This window comes from Pleurodeles waltl, chromosome 1_2, assembly GCF_031143425.1.
Source record: "Pleurodeles waltl isolate 20211129_DDA chromosome 1_2, aPleWal1.hap1.20221129, whole genome shotgun sequence".
Taxonomy (NCBI): Eukaryota; Metazoa; Chordata; class Amphibia; order Caudata; family Salamandridae; genus Pleurodeles; species Pleurodeles waltl.
This window is the reverse complement of record NC_090437.1, coordinates 341,680,528-341,700,964: the sequence shown is the minus strand read 5'-3', so window position 1 is coordinate 341,700,964 and position 20,437 is coordinate 341,680,528. Positions and strand designations below refer to the sequence as shown.

General features: G+C 39.6%; 1 protein-coding gene across 1 annotated transcript in view; it reads left to right on the top strand.

Moving 5' to 3' along the window:
• Positions 1-20,437, top strand: part of SH3GL2 (SH3 domain containing GRB2 like 2, endophilin A1) — a 629,532-nt gene that overhangs the window by 500,440 nt on the left and 108,655 nt on the right. The window contains exon 4 of the mRNA XM_069239475.1: positions 13,248-13,391. Within this exon, the coding sequence (XP_069095576.1) occupies positions 13,248-13,391 (144 nt within the window). The remainder of the gene's footprint in view (positions 1-13,247; positions 13,392-20,437) is intronic.

Below are 20,437 nucleotides of genomic sequence, written 5' to 3'. Positions count from 1 at the left end.
TAAGCACAACTGCAAGCAGTCTCCTACATCTTGCAAATCAACTATACAGCGTGTCTTTAGAAAACTGCCACGATTTACAGAATATGGGCCACTTTATCTAGCTATCTGATTCGCTGATGGGGCTACTTTTATTTTGGTGCCTGGGCCAATTTTCTAAACCCAGTCCTCCCCGGGACAGTCCATTTTTCGAATAGATTTTTTTTCTTATTTACTTATAGAAGTATTTAAACACCGAAGGATTAAGTGTGCAAATGGGAAATTAAAAATACCAAAACTCCCTCATTTACGAGGGAATATAGTTTCTATACATGAGAAGTTAGTTTGCCTATGGAGCAAATATGAACATGCGTTGCAGTGCAATCTCACCTTCAGAGAAATCTAAACAGGTATATTTTCTACCCGGGGAAAGGGCACTGGTTTAACTGTCAGTAATCTACTCCTGTTGTGGAAGGAGAGAATGGGCAGGGGGCGGCTTCTGTAGGGGCAAAGCGGAAGGGCGGGGGCACAAAACAAACACAACAGAAATAGATATAATAAAAAAAGAAACTTATCTCACGCGCCACGCTGCTCTTTCGGCTCCACTTGCAGACACGAGCCCCATGCCTGCCCTGCTGCCAATCCTAACACAGAGCTCAGTGTGCATGTGTGTTTGGCTGTCCTGAAACAGCCAGCCAAACATACATGTGCACTGAGGGTAGTGCACATCAGTCACACTCCGTCCCTGTCCTTACCCATGGCTACCCCCCTTGAAAAATAAAAACGATAATAAACATTGTTTAATATCGTTTTTATTTTTCAATTTGTAGCTGCTTCTGCAGGCGGGGGTGGGGGTGGGTGCCATATCGGAGGCGCCGCAGCTTCGAATGGGGCATACTTTTGAGACTTTAAAAATCTAGTTGTAAATTGGGCCTCATGCATGGTATTTCATCTTGCTATCAACATTGCTGCTGATTTGGCCTGAATACCAATCATTTCTTTTATGGAGGCTCACATTAACACCACAAACCCCCTGGAGACCAGGAAGAAATAATTTGTCCATTCCAGCCCTTAACAGATTTGGTAGTGCACGACGTGCTAGATATAGCTAGTGTGTACTACATTCTGTATAAAGACAATACAGTCTATGGTGGTGCTTGTGCAGGTGAAATATTCAGTGTTCTGTTCATTGCCTGTCATTAAATGCCTTCCCACACCCCCCAGCCAGCACACCAGATCCATCATAGCATTCAGGGTAGAATCTGCGCGTTCTTTTACAGACAAGCAGCAACAACTCCATTTTATCATATCTAACCTCAATTTGTTGAAGTAAAAAGAAGATATGGGATAGTTCACTGGTTTCTTTTGAGTGGATGTTGCGTTTGCACAAACCATGCGTGCCCTGCCTTCCTAAAGATTAACTGTGTGTCTGAAGGTAAATACAAAAAAATAATAAAATATTGGGACACCTTTACTATTATTTCAAGCAACGCAGAAGAGCAAGGGAATGTGCTTTGCCTCGTTGTGTGAAAGGGAGAGTGTATAACTGCTACATATTTACAAAGAAATGGAGCATTTCTATTCTCTCCCAGCGCTGGCACACTGTGTGCCAAGGCAGGCATCCTTGCAAGGGTGCATAGGTTACGGGCAGGATTGTTTTCATGTAGGATGGGACACCTTTCTGCACAGAAACAATACAAAGAGATACTTTGGATTATATTGGTGATGCAGAATGCATCACGTTACAAAGAGGGAATAACGAGGAGAAAAATCCATCTTCTCTTTAAGCCATTGTCTGGGGGCGGATGATCAATCTGACAGAATCCCAGGTTTGCAAACTTTTATGAATCTGGAAATGCGTCACATCCATGGATGGCTACTTGGGAACTAATATGCTCCAAATACCTCCCAGAAATATTGTGTGTGTTGCATTCTACCAATATTTTTAACTAATGTTGCTATTGAGGAGAACCTCCATTTTTATATGATTTTTCACCACTTAAACAATGGCTTTATAATATTTACTCAACCTTTGTAATCTTATAATTGAATAACTATAAAATCACCCCAAACATTTCCTAACTTTCTGTAAAAAAATCTTCTATGGTTTTCCACTTGCAGTATCCATTTTGCTTTCTAAGACAATTTCTTCTCTACATCAGATCAATCATGTTGTGGTGCATTATTACAGTGGTGCAGATTTAAACGCTTGTAGGTCATGTTGAAGAATAGTGTGACATACTTCTTTTATTGATAAACTTTGATTTGCAATTATATCAAAGTTCATAAAATGACAACTTTAGGCGTATGGTCCCAAAATGATCGTTTGGACATTTTGCATTTAAGAAACGTAAAAGCACGACAGGCTTTCATTCCTGGTAGGATGAAAATGGCAAAAGAGTAGTGAAAATATCAGAAAGGTAAATCAGTGTTTAAGAAAGAACTTGTTTGTTTTAGAACCCTGGCCAACAGCATGGTTGGAAAGGCATCAATCTGCCTGATTGATAAAGACTACACAACAAATTGGAACAAAACATCCACATTATTCAAAAAGATCCACAAAAAAACAGTTGAACTAAAAATGTTAATTATAATTACAAGAATTGAGAGTCTTAAATCAAAAAAATAAAAAAGTCAAGAATTAATTCAGATGTTTACATTACAGCATATTAAATGAATGTGTTTTTCCAAAATCATATCAGTTCAAAATATTTCGTAACTATTATGAGTTATCAGTCAAATATGTCATCTAATAACACTTTATTCCATCAAACTATTTTACTTTATCAGGAGAGTCCCCTTGAAATAACACTTTATATTTTTTAAGCAAGTTAAACACAGCCTTCTTAAGGCAGTCCAACCACTGACAACATTATGCATTCTAGATCAGCCAGGCATAATTCTAACCCCACAGTCCTTCAAGAATACAAACAGCAAATATGTTTTTTAAATCATTTTTATATTATCAGTCTACATATGGTGTATTTCTTATATGGTGCTGATAGTCTGTCTGAAATTGGATGCCCTTCCATATGGTTGCAGAACTTCTCATTTGACCTGAGGTTTAATGGTCTTGAGTCAATGGACCTGATTCACAAAGGTAAATATTAATCTGTATATTTACTCATACAAAAGGGAAACTCTCCACGTTTTTGTTATTCAATATTTCTGAGCGGAGGTTTACATCTAGGCGTAGTCTTAAATGTCTCTTCCCCTCCTCCCCCTCAAATGAGGTGATGCAGCCTACTACAAGAAAACTGTCGACTGTAAAGTGACTTCTAATAACTTTCACTTATTGGTAGTGATCTCTGCCACCAGGTTTGATATCCCCCCATGGAAAGTACAGGGAAAGTTAATGAAGTTCATATTATAAAAAAATAAAAATAAAGATGATTACAGATATTTTAATGTATAATCTAAATGTAAATAAATGTTACATTATTATCAGTATTGAAATAATAAAATACAATTTTACAGCAGTAAACCATGAAATACAATGTGTAATAAATTGTTAAATAGTAAAATAATTTTGAATAATAATTTTGTGTATAAATCTTCTTTCTACTCTCACTGATTAACCATTTATTTTATCATTTAGAAAACTATTAAAAGTTATCTATTTAATTCATTAAAAAGTTTATTTTGTTAAAGTTGAAGTTTAATTATTTTTTTAATTAGGCTTATTAGTACATTTAAAAAGATACATTTTATTTATTACTTGGTACTTAAAATATATGTAATTTTAAATGTCAAACTAATTTAATATTTTTAATATTAGTTCGTTTGGGATGTTATTTATTGCCCTGCCTGAGCTCTTTTTTATGATGATACTTTGAAGTACCAGTGGATGTGTGGTGCTTGACTTAATTTAAGCCAGGACTCTAGTTCATTTGAGACTTTTTTAACACCCTTCATGCTGTAGTAATTATAGAAGTGTATTTTATGAATTATAATTATCTTACTATTTTATGGGTTTGTGTTTTGCATTAGCATGCCACTATGAAAACCCTCTTGAAATTCCTGAAACACCTCCCATTTAGCGACAATCATTCCAGATTCCTGTCGGTCCATCCCACATTTACTACATAGGGCCTGATTTAGATCTTACTGGCCACACCACCAATCAGCGTTAGTGGTGGGGCCAAGAAGATCGTCAAGTCGATGGTGTTCAGTCTGCCATATTTAGATGCCACAGATCTCCAAGCTGAAGACTGGCGGTGGTTCTCTGACGGAGGGAGGACACCGAAGTACCCAATGGACAACAGACAATGGCAGTGGCTGCGGAATAGAGGTAAGTTACATACATACACTGTACCTTTGCAATATGGGTCCCCCTGCACAACCAACAACACAACACGCCACATACACACCGTAATCCATTGCAATTCCACCAACCTGTACATGCTGCAAACGAACATTGATGGACATCCATGACACAACATACATTCACCATTGATACTGCACCCACACACGACTCAACCACAACAACCAACACAACTACACACTCAGCTACCCAAGCACAATTACACACAAGCACAACTACACACATCCAAAAAAATAAAACCGCACAACACAACTCACCTAAATGTTGCGCACAGCAACACAACACATAATACAAAATACACAACAACATCACAGTCATATACAGGTGGCACACATACTGACACAACCACAGTGCACACTCCAGTTCCCTCACCCAGCCAATTGCAACACATACATACTTACATGTAGTGACTCACACAAACAACTCACCACACAACAATGACAGGTACAGGTCCCCTGGCAACGTGTACATATGGACACGGTTGGCAGGTGTGAATGTACTGCCATTGTGGTGCCAGAAATTCATTTGCCAATGAACACTTGGACCATAATGAGAGTTGTGTATGTGTGCGATATGTAGTGTGTACGAGTGTGGCCCCATCCGTGTCTGACCGACTCATGTCCCTGAAATATGCATGTCACAGTAACTTTAAAAAAATACTGTGACATGTATATGCCTGCAGGGGTCTCCCTCCCGTGCAGTGAACACCCAATGTTCCCTGGCAATGCTGTATGCCTACCTTCAAGTCCGGCGACGGGGGAATCGTGTTTTCTCCATGGATCGGTGGCAGCAGTGATTGCATATGTTGTCCAGTCATGTACATTTGAAGATGGGGTGGAATGGGGAAAAGGTGAGTTTTCACCCCTTTTTCCCCCAATCCACCAACTCAGACACTTTTTTCTTGGTGGTAAGCCACATCCAAATCTATATGGTGGGAAGGGTGGCTGGGATCCCGCCGGCATCCCCTTTTCCCTCTCCTGCCCTTGACATGGGCAGTATTTCTTTGCAGAGATGGCCATTTGAATGCAGACTTTCGTCTATGGGACCACCAGCATCTAAACATGGTGGGTGGACCATCACAGCACTATGAGTTTCCAGTTGAAAAGGCGACGGTGGGACCATTACCACCAAGATCTAAAGCAGGCCCTAAATCTTATAGCTCCACAAAGAAATGGTAAGCGAGATGTATGCCCCCGACCACAGGTTTGAGAATTTTATTTTGTACTACATGCCAGTAATACTAAAGTGCTAATGTATTTACTACAAAATGCAGCTTGTGAATTGGGCCCTTGGTGTTTGTCAGTCAGGAGATCAAGAGAAGATCAGACTGTTTGTTATATTGCATCATGATGGTGAAACTATGTGCCTTGTTGTGCATGTCGTATGACTGTCATATGGCTTGCTCCTCCAGGGCCAATGACTGCCTGCTGCCCAGCATGAAGTTAGTGGTGTTGACCACCATCATTTGCTAGTTATCTAGCTAGATTACTGTTTAGTGGGTATCTTAGGTTTTACAGAGCAGTTTCTGATGAATCTGTTGGGTGAGGTATGAGAGGAAGGTGTGTAATTGGAATGTTGTCTATATATAGCAGGTGTATATATAACTAGGGTTCAATACTGTGAGTGCAAGGGTGTGCCTCGGCTCAGCTCATATGTAAGTTCCAGGGATGTGGAATTCCTATAGCCTGACGTTTTCAGGGTTATTTTGTCCTTGGGACACGTAGGCCCAACCCTATGCAGCACAAACCTTTTGCCTTCCAGTCTACAGAACCTCAATATGGATTGGAAAGGGCATTGTCTGCAGTTAAGATAATATTTGAGTCCATTAGTTAATGATATTCTATTTTATATTTGTTTCATTAAGGCAAAGCCTTTATAATTAGGGTGAGCATTCTAAATAAGTTCTATTTGTCCGTGTTCAGGTTGCTTTAAAAATTTGCTTGTCCTGTAAAAAAAAATCCACTTATCCCTTTGGTGTTGCATAATGCAGTGACAAGTTATGGCTGCAATCTCATTATATAAGAGCTCTGATAATAGTCTCTCTGATTATGCCATGGCTAATACTATAGTAGGTTTTGAGTACTACCAATTACCTTATTTTGCCACCTTTTTGGAGATCTACGTAGTGGGGCTGGAAGTAGCGGTAAACAATAGTACCAGCGCTGGAATGCCCCTCTGAGTCTGTGCAAACCTACTATCTTGTTTGCTTTAAGGGTTTTTTTACCAGCTCATATCCAATCTTTTCCCATACTGAAAAAGACTGGAAATTTACTCCTGAAAAGGGAAAAGTGCAGAAGTAAACTAGCTCTAGGGTTGGTTGAAAAAGTGGTTGGAGGGAAAGTGAACTTGTAAACGCTCAACGGATTATCACATGAGCAAACCTACACATGCATATTTGCTCATACTACATTTCACAGATATTACAACATTTATTTAGAATGCTCAACCTAATAATAAAGATTTCGCGTTAATGAACCATTCAATATAAATTTGAATAACATTAACTAATGGACACAAATATTAGCTTAAGTGCTGATAATGCCCTTCCTTATCCAAAATGTGGTACTGTAAACTGGCAGCCAAAGGGTTTGTGCTGCAGGTGGTTGGACCTACATATCCCAAGGACAAACTAAACCTGAAAACGTGTTGTCCTTGACCCTAAACAATATGTCCTAGGTGTTGGGCTATAGGAAATCCACATCGCGGTGAATGAAATGCACAACCCTCTATTGAGGAATCAGACCTTACTGATTGTGTAAATAGGGCCTGATTTAGAGTTTGGTGGAGGGGATTACTGTGCGGATATCCCGTCCGCCGTATTATGATCCCATTATGGGCTATGAAGATCGTAATACAGCAGGCGGGAAATCCGTCACGCTTGTAATGGAGTAACCCATCCATCATACTCTAAATCAGGGCCATAGTCTTTTTTTATCATGAAAATCTCTTATGTCAAAGTGCTGGGGTCCAACTGAAATTAGAGACCATGTGGGAGCTGTTTAATGCATAACTGGATGCCCACAGCCCTCATTAAGAATGGTTTCAGGATGCAGACATTACGTCAGTTTCCCAAAACTAGGGTTTTATTGGCAGAACATTCACAAATATAAAATAGAACAAGATAAATGAATGGCCATGGTGTAATCTCAATTATCCTAATTAGCATTGGCATGGTATGTTTTCTTTCTTGGCAAAATACAAATACATGCATGTGCTTTTTCTAGGATGTTGTCGATCAATGAGACATGGTATTGAATAAAATGAAAAGAACATGTTGTTATATTTAATATCATTAGATTAAAATTATGAAAAGATAACATAAAAGACAAATCAAATGGTGTTAACTTTTGTCATCACTTATAAAATCATGACTGCAAAAATCTTGTTAGGTTTTAAGTGTTGGACCCCCATCTATATAATGTCATCATAAAGCACGTAATAAATAAATACATTTTAAAAACATGATTAGCCTTCATTAAGATTAATTAGAACAAAAATATTAAAGAATGAAAGAATCGGAATTTATCAGATGAATTAAGCTTAGTAAAACTCATTCAATCAATGTCCAAAAATGACAAACATAAAACATAATAGAGAGAAAAAAGAATCATAGTGTTGCTATAGTCGCCTACTAACTCAGTTGAAGCTGCTCAAATCTTGGGAGTCTTAATACACTTTATTTGGTTCTGTACCTAATTAATTGATCCAACATAGCTCTCTACAAAGCACATTTATGAATATCAAATGTTGGATTTTTTTTTTTAACTAGCAATAAAAAACATTAACAAAATAAACATGTGCTTAAATGAGCAATATGTATTAGTCAAAATACAGCATTTATGCCCAGTTAATTTACCTCATGAATGTCCACCGGATTTCACCAATCACGTTTTGCTTACTATTACAAATGGCCTTTGTAACCCTTAAGATAGTATACAGTTTGCTCTCATTCTCATTCAGTCTTGAAAGGTGGAGGTTCTTCTGGGAGCCAGAAACACATATGAAAGAGACCCTAAGGCTTCTACTGGTGTGTTCATGATTGCAAAGATTCTCTGTCTGTTCAGAACTTGTAAATGTTCTATTGCCAGAGGAAGTTCTGCGGCTCACCTGTAGAAAATCAAGACATCACAGTGAACCTCTGAATAATGCCAGGTCTTTTCTTTTGCTCTGTAGGTATTCTTTCTTATTTCTTGTAAAATGTATATGTGCGTGGTACGCACATACTTGTATCTGAGACACATGTTCGTTTTTATCCTTTCAAGAGTACATATTGCCTATGTGGAAGGCCATGCCACATTTCTGCACCATGTGTACAAAGCTGACTTTGCAAAGATGCATCTAAGAATTTTCTTATTTTGTTCATACTTTTTGTGCAAAGTGTGATGCCACTCAGGACTTGTTTACAAACTGTAAAGGATTAGCTTAAACATATCACTCATAGATGTCTGATTTACATATGCATATATTTCCCCACATCATCTGCCTGATCTTTTTTCCACTGGTCAAAGTGATTAAGATTCCTGATTACCTTTTCCACAGTAATATGTTTTATGACATCTATGGTAATCTCTCCAAACTCTTGGGGTATATTAGTGATAGATATTTCTAAAGTTGCATCACCGTAGGTCCCCAGTCTTCCTGTAGCACCCACATCAGTTTCTCATACTGTAAAGACTGGCTTGGTGTGTCACAAAGTCTTTCATTATTTCTATAAAAAAATCAGTTTCTAGATTCTATATAGAAGACCTAAAAGTAAATCCTTGTACCTTCCATAGCATGATATGCATCTACCTAGCTGCTTTCTTGAAAGGGGCATTTGACTCATATTTGTATATGGGATCTCTAAACCTTGTTTCATATATGCTTTGGGCTATATCTGCCTTACTGCTCCAACCCTATCTGGTAAATATATTACATGTTTCAGAACACAGTAACAGAGTATACGGTGATATTTATTGCACTTAAATCAATCATTTACAAAAATTACAAAATAAGAACCATTCATAATAACAAGGCTTCATAAAACCATTATAAAATCAAGAATCATCATATTATGGATCCAATACAGCAGCAGATTATACTTATGTACAGATCAGCAGAGATTTATCAGTCCTAAATAAGGGGACCCGGCTTTGCCAGGAGGCCACGTCTGAGATAAGCTACATTTTAAAAACTTACTTATGAAAGAGTTTGAGGAGAGAAGCAGCAGCTCATTGCTTCCTTGAGAATGCTATTATTATTCTCAATGAAGGATTGGTGTAGATACTTCCTTCTCAAGCACAATACATTTCAACAGATGCAGAGAATATACTCCAAGGTTTCCATTTTATAGACACACACCCCACATTGAATATAAGTTCACAATTGATTGTTACAGGAACTTTCAAATTCAGCAATAGGAATATACAGCCGTCAGAACCAAAGGTATTTGATCTTTTAAAGTTTTCAGGTGTGTATCAAGGTGCAGGTGTTTTTAAGTGTGCAGTGAACCTAACGTAGATAAGCATGTTTGTGATAAGGGAGTGCCCTTTCATCATTGTGAAGACTAAATTGCAACAAAGAGATTCTTATTAGATCGGTCACATCAGTAGCAATAACTTTGCTAGCTAGCAATTTTTCTCCATGGAAATCTGAACTTTTGTTCCAAGGTGATGCAAATTGCAGTTGGGCAAACAGTAAAACAGTTCTATATCTACCAATCCTAGGCCTATGCCTTTATGTGGTTGTTTTTGTTTTTTCAATTACATTCTGCAGAGACTTTTCTCCACGTCTCTGAAGAAACTAAAGAAACCTGTGGCAAAGTTGATTTGAACACCTTGGACAAAATATAATAACAATGGGTGGACCAACTTCTTTCTAGTTGCCACCCTCCCCATCAGACGTAGCAGGGGATTAATCTTGAAGTTGTCCATGCTCACCCTGTGTGTGTTGTTAAACAATGTGTCCTCTTTCAAGCAAATGATCTGCATGCCCAATATCAGGATTATTTTGTTGCCTTTTATAGTGGTGGATGTGCCTCTCTCCCTTTCTGTCTATCACTCTTCTTCCCTCTTCCTCTAGTTTGTGGTATTCCTTTCTTTCTCTCCCTCCCTCCCTCTCTACTTCTCTGAGACAACCAAATGTACACAGGAAAACCTTTGCTCAATATAAATAAAGGTGATGAGAGAGGAAATTCATATAGGGCAGCTCATATCCTTTCTACCACGTTTGTTATGGACAATATAATCTATATATAGTGAAATTACCTGTTATTAGTTGCTGTCTGTTGATATACCTCTTTCTCAAAATTTGTTCACAGCAGTAGATTTATCCCCAATGCAATGAGTGAGTGATAAAGGGCAGCACTGTTTTGTGCCTCACTATATTTTCCAGCTCTGACACACCATCTTACCCACTTTATCCCTTGGATAGAAAGCAAATTAACCATCCTAATGGAAGGGCCAAAGTCTACCCATTTTAACCTTCCAAAGGGTGATACCATCCCAGGGAGTGAAACACATTTTCTACATCCAGGTAGTCTGCCCATATTGATTTTTTTTTCTCAGGAACAAAGCACACATGAACCCATTGAAAGGTGATATTGGCACTCATTGGATCCTGTTGGCTGTGATTTAGCTGAGGACCTTTATATCCAGTCTATGCTTAGATTCACATTTTATTTCAGTTTTGTTTAGGTTTGGTTGGGTTTAGGGACTGTCTTTGATCATTCCCATAGTCTTTGTGTTCAAGTATATTTTAAGGTACTCCAATGCCAATTGCTCCTTCTATGTCATATAGAATTCGGAAGGGCAAATACCTGACTCAGACATATCCCACTAGTGATTCTATTGCACCCACCACTTCTTTGTGCCCTCCTAATTGTAAGGGCCTTTGATCTTTGCGGAAAGTCTTTTATTTGTTTAGTAAATAAACTACTGACCTAATCCTGTGTGTTTGCCACAGTGGTCATAAGAAAATTTAATTTTAGTGATGACTGACTTTTGCTGTGTTAAGCTAGCAGTATATTGCTTTTGTCAATCTCCTCATATTGTTTCTAAAACATATGAAATGAAGTACAATCTCCCTAGGTCCTCCAGTGCCTTTTGTTATCTTCACCAAACCCCAAGATGCCATGGGTTCTAAAAACTGTGTCCTGATTTCTGATACACCACTCTTTCTGAAAATCCCCATTGGATCGGGTACTATGCAGCTGCAGGAGTATGTGTAGTACAATAATATCTTTAGTGACAGAAAGCCTGTATTTTGCCTTCCCAGGGTTCTGAGGCCACCGTGATGTTAATACTACTGCCCTGAAGACTGTGGATTAAGGCTTCCTTATGCTACTCATGCTCCTTGAGCACTATTGTTTTTTGATACCCTCCAAAAGATTGACAGTGAATATAGAAATGCTGGGTACCCTTCTGACGTGACTGGAGAGGGGAACCGTGATTATACAATGCAATGTATCACACCACTTCTGTCATCCTCCTCCTTCTTTTTAACATTTACATCCAGACACTTTTTCACCTCTTAGTCAGACTCCAGTTGGCTTCAAATTTTGGAGATAACTTTCAACCGGTCTTTCACCATTCACAGGATCCTGAATCTGTATTTGTCGCTCATGTTTTTTCTGATATTAAGGATTTGATGAATGTAATGAGACTTAAAATAGTTAAAAATGCAATTGTGGAAAATTCCTATTCAGAACTACTATATAGGTGCCTATCCCTTGAGATAGGCCAACCACATTAATTATTGAAGCTTTTAGAACCATCATTACTTTCTTTCCCACTTCATCTTTCTCCTCTGTTTCATTGTTCTCCCTTTCACAAATAGAAGCCTGTACTGTGTTAAATGGAAGTACGGACAGGAAGTCCAACAAACAAAAGTATGTCTGTTGTGTCCCGTGGTGGCAAGCATGAGACTCACCATGAGGAGTGTGTGATTGGATTGTGTAGTTTGCATTTTTTATTTCTTCTTGTTCCCTAGATAAAATATTGAAACAAAAAAGGTAATATTTATAATCTTCTCCTTTTAATGTCACTCTAGTGTCACATTAAAACAGGAATAAGTAGATGCAATGCATTTCGATTGGTTAAGGACTTCATTAAAATACAGGACTTACTTAAGAACTGTATCTTAAAGTTGGCGAATTACACATGTAAAAATGAACTACTAAATTAATGTGCTTCATTGTTGGGTCCTAAAACAGACGAGTATGCTACAAAGGATGGTGGCAGTACTGTGCTAATTATTAAGGTAGCAAATAACATACAATTATGAGCACATATGTGGTGCAAGATAAGGGTGAACATTGCTGCCTTTGGCAGTAGTGGTGGTGTTGTCGTTGATATGATGCCAAATTATATTAATTCACTGTAAATTCATATATAGGCACTGTGTCTGATGTCCTGGGGAGGCCAGAAATTAAAAGGCCGAAACGCGTCGACCATGTTTTGGAGGAATGTCTTGGATAATTTTGGAGCAATGGAATAATTAAAATAAAATGGTATCATCCACAATTACTGGGAGTTATCACCCCTGAAAGAAAAACGATACCAAGCATCATTACCTCATGATACAAGACTGCTTGCCACAGGATGGTCTAGCAGCTTTATTGCTAAAAAAAAGACTGATTCCAGTGCTTTGAACTATTTTTTTTATTGATAGTTTTTTTTTCTTCACTTTTGTATTCTTTGTTATGTGTTTTAGTTCAAGAATTATATGTACCATATGTATTATAGTATTCACGTAAATCCACTTTTTGATATGAATAGAAGAGAGAGACACAAAAACACTAATAATTATTCAAAATAAATTTAGGACAATAATTGTCCACAATGATTAATTGATGTTTTAATTGTTAATTTGTTAGCACATCCATTTATCCCCATATATTGAGAATGGTTCATTGTTGGGTCCTTGCACATAATGTTTGATTTAATTTATGATTTTTCCTTTCTTACAGCTTCAAGAGCCAAACTCAGCATGGTCAACACAATGTCTAAGATTCGAGGCCAGGAGAAAGGCCCAGGTTACCCGCAGGCAGAGGCCTTACTATCAGAAGCAATGCTGAAGTTTGGCCGAGAACTTGGTGAAGAATCCAACTTTGGTAAATTCACATTGCCTCATATTCTTTTCATGGCTATGTTACTTTTGTTCAACATACAGTAGCTATTGGCACATGCCCTATCCAAGGACAATCATATAATCCAGGTGTACCAACATAACAATCAGCGCTTTCATCTCCATCAGCAGAGTAACACCACTCCTACATCCTCTCTTGCTTGCTCTCACTGTCTCTCTCAGACAACAAGCTCAGACACCATTGCTGAAGTTTGGATTGCATGCAGGATGTCTTACGGCCAAACTCTTGAAAGAAAGAATGGTAGTGCTATTATTCAATTCTTCTCTTACTTCATAAACATATAATTCTAAGCAGCAGTTCTTTACCTTTGACTTCTGTAGACCAACAGTGAATCACTATTGGAAGCCAGGGAACCTGGCCCAAGCATTTTGTATGATTTGAACTTCAATGCACAAAAATGCATATTAACAAGTATGCATGAAACAAGCTTGTAGGTATACATAAACAGTAAACAAAGCTACCAATTATTAGATACTTTATTTAAATCACAAAGAAAAACATATACAAAATATTGAAATTTTACATTAACAGGATGGTTGAAGCTTTACAGAATGTGGTTTTATGTCTAAAAGCCAAATTAGTATGCTAGATATTGAGTGTTTTTGCTCCCTATATATGAGGCCATCATTCGTAAATGCTAGATTCTGTACATGAGCTGCTCCCACAAATCAAGCTAACGATGCCAATTACATTTTTGACCTACAATTTCAAATTCCTTTACATTTAAAGAGCGTCTTAAAATTTTCAATTATTAATTTTGCTCTTTTGTGTATGTATACTTTATCAATCTGCTGCTATTAGAGATTTTTCTAAACAGTCACTGACTCATTAAGTAGGCATCACACACCATAGGTGTGCATGACACCCCTTCCGAGGCCAAATTTAACCCCAGGTACCCTATCTCTGCGACCTAGTGTCATGCTTAAGAGAAAGAGGACAAGCAGCCCCCCTCGGATCGATTATGGCCCCATTTTGACTCCATCCCTGGGACCCAGTATTATGTTGAAGGGTGAAGGAAATGTGGCCCAACTCCACAGGCTGATTTTGGCCCCAGGGATCCCCATCACCCAGGGCCTGTGCATACTTCAGGTGGAGGGTGGCATGCAGCCTCTCCCTCCCTGGGCCTGGATTCAGCCCCAAGAACCCCATCCTCCAGGGTCTGGTGCATATTGGAGTGAGCACGTAGGACCCCTCCCTTTGCCGATTTCGGCCCCGGGGACTCCATTCTCCAGGACCTGACACATATTTCAGGGTGAGGGGGCATGCAGCCCCCCATCTCGGGGCTGTTTGCCCCAGAGACACCATCCCCCAGGCCACACTCTGAAAGGTGGGTGCCCCGGTATATGTCGTTAGGGGCTATGAAGGAAGCCCCAAGACCCCTTTAGCCCCAGTGGTCTCGCCGCATTCAGCAGGAGCTGGCATTGCTCCCGCCCACAGGAGCAATATTTAGATCTGTACCCTGCCCGCATCATCTTGTGCAGGGAAACATATCTAAAGTTCGCTCTCAGCGGGTAGGAGAATTTTTTAAGCTTCCACCCTCTGGGGACAGACTTGATGTTTGCTCCCGTTTGTCTGGAGTTTTGAAAATGCTCCTACCAAGTGAAAGCAAACACAGGTTTCCCTGCCTGCACCTCTGCGGGCAGAAAACCACTATGTCCAGAAGGTGGACTCCGGCGGCAATGGCTGCTGAGCTCGCCCCTGGAGATGGGGTCTCTAGGTCCATTAATGGCTCAGGAAGGGGTGCCAAGCAGCCCTCCTCTCACCAAGTAATCGGCCCTGGGGTTGGGCTTCTCTGAGGCCTTTGAAGCTCACGGGAAAATGTGGCAGTCCTCCCATTTTCCTCAATTTCTGCACTGCGGCTATGCTCCCTGGGGTCTCTCAAGGCTCAGGGGAGAGAGCCATGCGGCCCCTCTAGCCTTTATGAAATCAGTCCTGGAAGTTGACTCCCCAGGGCATAAGATAATTAAATGCAGCCTTACCGTCATTTTGTTTTTTTCCGATCCTGTGAGAGTCTCATGAGATCACAGCATTTTTTGCCATTTTTACTTACTTTTCTAGCCCTGGGGTGGGGGCTGGAGTTCCCTCTGGGTCACCCCTATGAGGTCTAAAGGGTCAGAGTATCCCTACCCTTCCCCCTATACTGTTAGTTTGTTTAACTATGTCCCCTAGTTCTGTAATGGCTGCCAGCAACATATTTCTCATGTTGCTGGCATCCATTCAGAGCGCTCGCTCTCCCGGGTGCCTGTCTTCCATGGGAGCAAGATGGCCCAAGGGAAATAAAGCTGCCTGGGCCAATCAGAAGGCTACAATTTTTAACTGCCATTTGGCAAGACACTGTTGCTGGCCCAACAGTCCAGCTATCTATATGTTTTTACCCTTAATTTCTTTAAAATTACTAAACAGATTTGCACCAAATCACAAAAAGCACAATCTGTAGACCAAGATCTAACATTCTGACTAATTTGTTGTAATTCTGTTCAGCAGTTTTTGCTATAGTCCGTCTTAAAGACGACTTTTGAAAATGCAAGGGGATTTTGCATTTTGGGACTCATATTTTTTTCTCGGTCTCTGCTTAAAACATCACCAAAAAAAACTTTCCATGAATATGCTAAAGTGAATGAACTTTTTGGGGAAAGTTTTGTGAAGATTCAACAAATGGGCGAAGTTATAAGCAAACCAAAAAATGCTTTTTCTGTTGATAGCAGATGTAGATTTAGATATATATGTATTACATGTTATATCTAGCAATCATTTTACTAGTGTCATAGATTTTTTAAAAGAATGACTTGCCCAGGAATATCCCTTTGAAAAATTAAAAGTAAGTTTGCATTGTTTTTCCTATTGATCAAATAAAAAGAGGAAAAATACATTTACTTTACCCATACCCTTATATATCACATTTAAAAAGAGGAGAACATTATTTAAATAGTTTTTTCCTTGTTTACACTTATTTTCAAATACAGTTTCCTTCATTCCATGTTTCTCAAGCAGCACAAATAGTGCAAATTGATGGCCCTTTTTGGGTGAAATATATGTAATACAACTCTGAGTACAAAGCAAAGGATCCTACTCTGCAGATGGTATTTAATGTATTTACGAAATTGGAAGGCTGTACCCCCTTGACTTATCCCACATCTCATATCTGTGCAACATTTGACATAGTTGATTGGGGGTTACTGAGTAATACAATGCTTAGCATACACAAGCCTGGTCCTTTAGAAAATTGTTGCCGAACTGATTCTCATCCTTTATTGTGAACAAAAATCAATCTATTTGAATAGAACGATTCAAGTGTGCATCCTTTCCAATGAGTAGTAAATGGATCAAAAATGTTTCCATTCTTAAAACGTATGTACACTGAGATAAAAGTGAAGTCTGGTTAATACTGAACTTTACTGTAAATCACTGTGCTGAATACATAAAGCTATATATAAATCACCCCTTTGTAAGACATACACTGCCTAAAAACCTGATAAATCACCAGTGAAAACTGAGTGGTTTGGATGGCATGGCCCTATTAAAATATCAAGCAACAAAAAACAGAATTCCTCCTGACCAAAGCAAAGCACTGAAATCCCTTCAGACAATCTTTTCTCAAAAGTCTCCAAAACATTGCAAGTTGAACCAAGTCTCAGCTCTGCATTCTTGAAAAACCCAAGGAGTGTACTCTGCATCTCAAAGCTGTGTCCAAGTCTGAGGCCACTCAAAGGTTGTTGCTAGTATTTACCATGGTCCCACCTGAAGCCACCTTATGTTCTGCAGCATGCTCATCACTCATGTTGGGTAGTTTGGAAGCTGAGGCCAGATTTAGAGATTGGTGGACAGAATACACCATTGTAAATATGACTGAGTACCCTGTCCACCAAACTTACCATCTGCCTGCCCTTCTTTGGGTTGAGAAGACCACCACCTTTCTGTTGACTGAGCTCCCATTGACACCATTGATTGAAAGCTTCCTTCTATGGCATATCAGATTAGGGGCTGTCAGAGGAAGGACATTAGTCTGCCCATCTATTTGGGGTGGAAAGGCTGATGTCCTTTTTTTATGTCTGTCACCACCATCTAAAGCCCGGAAGTGAGGCACAGAAAAAACACAATTAGTGAACCGCACATCTGGACGGAAAGTTCCTGGGTATGGGGGCTAAGGGTATTTTTGTTTTTCAGTAACAAGCTGTGACTTTGGGAATTTGTTTTGGAAAACTAAAAACTTTGTAGACAGCAAAAAAGCAGACACTCCCCATCTACCATGCTTTTTTAACTTTAACAGTAGCTGCAACAGCCTAAAAAAGTACAGAGATCACCATTGAACCAGCGGTGATTTCTAAAATTGTCAGGCAGTAGCCTGTCAGAGCTGTGGATGAAATGCCCTCTGCTCCCCAGCCAGACAGAGTACAGCCTGTGAACCTTTAAAAGAGGCCCATAATGCCTATTCTGATGTTACTACATTTTGTGCCTTGGACATTCTTCAAAATGGCTGGCCATATGACATAGCTGTTTACCCAGACACCCTAAAATGGTTCCACTTATCTGGAGGCATAAAATTAACAAATCAACTCCCTCCCTGGAAATAACTTCCTACTTCAAAACGTAGACTTTGACACAGTCTTCACCAAAAGCTGTTGTAACTGAGGCTGGAGCTCTCATTATTGCGTTTCTCCTACCCCTCAGTCACGATACACTGGACCCTAATCCCTGTTATATTGAACTCATCAACCCCTTCTAAATTGCTTCCTTTCCGTGGCTACTGAAGATCATCCTATCTATAAACCCCAGAAAAACAAAAGCCACAATCCAATTCCCAATAAACGTTAGAATGTGTGGTTTCCTGAAGCTTATCAATTCAAGCTTTGGCCCTTGCCATGGCATTGATGCGACCCTGGTTTGTCTTTTCAAGTTCCTAATGAAGGAAACACATAGTAGATATGGTGATAGGTGCTACTTTTCTTTAGAATCTTACATGGTAAACAGTCACATTCCTGATCGCCTCATAAAAAGTAAAATTTGGACAGTATTTCATCAATCACTGAAATAGTTTGCAACACTACTTCCAGTCATTAGAGTGGCATATGATTCTACTCCATCTCAGAAATGGTATAATATCTGAAAACCACTAGAAGACCACATTAGAAAGTGATATAATTTTATATACGCTGATGCAGATTTGTAGATTCATGTTCCATAACCCACAAGGGAGGTCCTTAAAATCTATGGGCATGAATGTAAGTAAAGTAACTGAAAATGAATAAATGCTTAACATTTGCACTGTTTCTATAACCAGTAGTTTTGAGAACCACATTCAGCCAGGTGGCCCTCACAATCAAATTACAAAAATAAAATGCAATGCAGTAAATTAAGGGGCATAATTACAAGCCCTGCGTGCCACCGGAGTGTCACTTTTTTAGATGCTTCGGTAAAGCAGACTGCAGAACCATGTCTATGAGGCCATGAAAAAGCCATGCAAAGGAAGGTGCCCCTTCTTGCACAAAAACAATCCTGCTTTCAATGCAGATACCCTTGCACCATGATGCAAGGGTACCTGCGTTGGCACTAGGCACCAAATTGTGCACTGGGTGAAAGACAGGAATACACTATATTTCATAAATATGGTGAACTCCTGCCCTTTCACATTGGCGTAGGACCAGTCGTGGCTCGTGGCACACAGATGGGGTAGAGCCGGGTGCGCAGGGGAGGAGTGTAAAAAATTGAATGCATTTTTTTTTTAGCCACTTACCTCCATCGCCGGTGCCGCATTGATCCATCCGCTCCTCTACACCGATCCGTCTGCTTCTCTGCTGCAGGCACAGACTCCCAGCTTGCCCTGCGGCCAATCCTGACGCTGCTCAGAGCAGCGTCAGGATTGGCTGGGAGCGCCCAGCCAGGCCACCCCCATGTAGACTGGGAGCCTGTGCATGCTCTCTCCAGCACCGCAACTGTGTTGCCAGAGACGGCCAGCCAAACATACATGTGCACTGATGGGGAGCTCTGTGCACCCTCCTCTCAGTGCTCGTCACAACCAGTGGCCCCACCCCTTTTATCAAAAAATTATAATAAGCACAGTTTATTATAGCTTTTTGGTAAAAGTTTTGCAGCTGCCGCTGCTGGCCGAGGGACAACACTCCTCCGCCATAATGGAGGAGCCACCCCTGCGTAGGACAATGCAGCAAAGTCTTGTGGTACTGCCTTACGCCAATACATTGCAAATATGCCCTTAAGTACATTGCATGGGGTGTGTTGCTTTTCTCCTGCTTTCATTTGCACAGTGAAAGCACGGCGTCTAGACTTCCCTCAAATTACTATTTATGCTCCTGGAAAGAAGACTGGGTGTAGTGGGGTATTCAACAAATGGAAGAAAGGGCTAGGCTATGTGTGATTAAATAACATATCAGACTGATTGTTCCCTTAGTGTGGCAAAGCACATTCACCTTTGAGCTCTTGCATCGAAATTGTTGGTTCAGATAAGCGCAATGTTGCTCAGCCTGGTTTCGTGTCCTGAATATAGCACTTCATCACTACAATTGAAAGCACATCTTTATGCACTGTGCTAAGTAAATACTTAAATCAGCTGTTAGAACTAGCGAATACCTTTGGCCTGATGTCATTAACAATTCTGTCACACTTCATTGCCCGTCCTTTTACAAAAGCTCTCGGAAATATCTAAATATATCACCACTCTTAAATGCGCAGGATAATACTATAAACTAAATACAAATGACTTTCTCCTTAACACAATTACAGCTTCAATCAAACTATAATCAGCTAATCACTAAACTACTATTCCAAATTAATACAGTCTATGTGCAGAAGTGTAAAACAGCCAAATTCAAGAGGCAGACAGAAAGAACACGTTCTTTTTAATCCTACATTTTCTCAATGAACATGAACATTCAGAGAAGGCTGACCACTGCAATTAAAATATTAAATCATGGCAAGTTGTTTATGAAGGCTCAGGTATCAAATAGCATGGAAAAATAAAATTACGTTTTTTTTTAAAAACATGTTCATCTATGAAA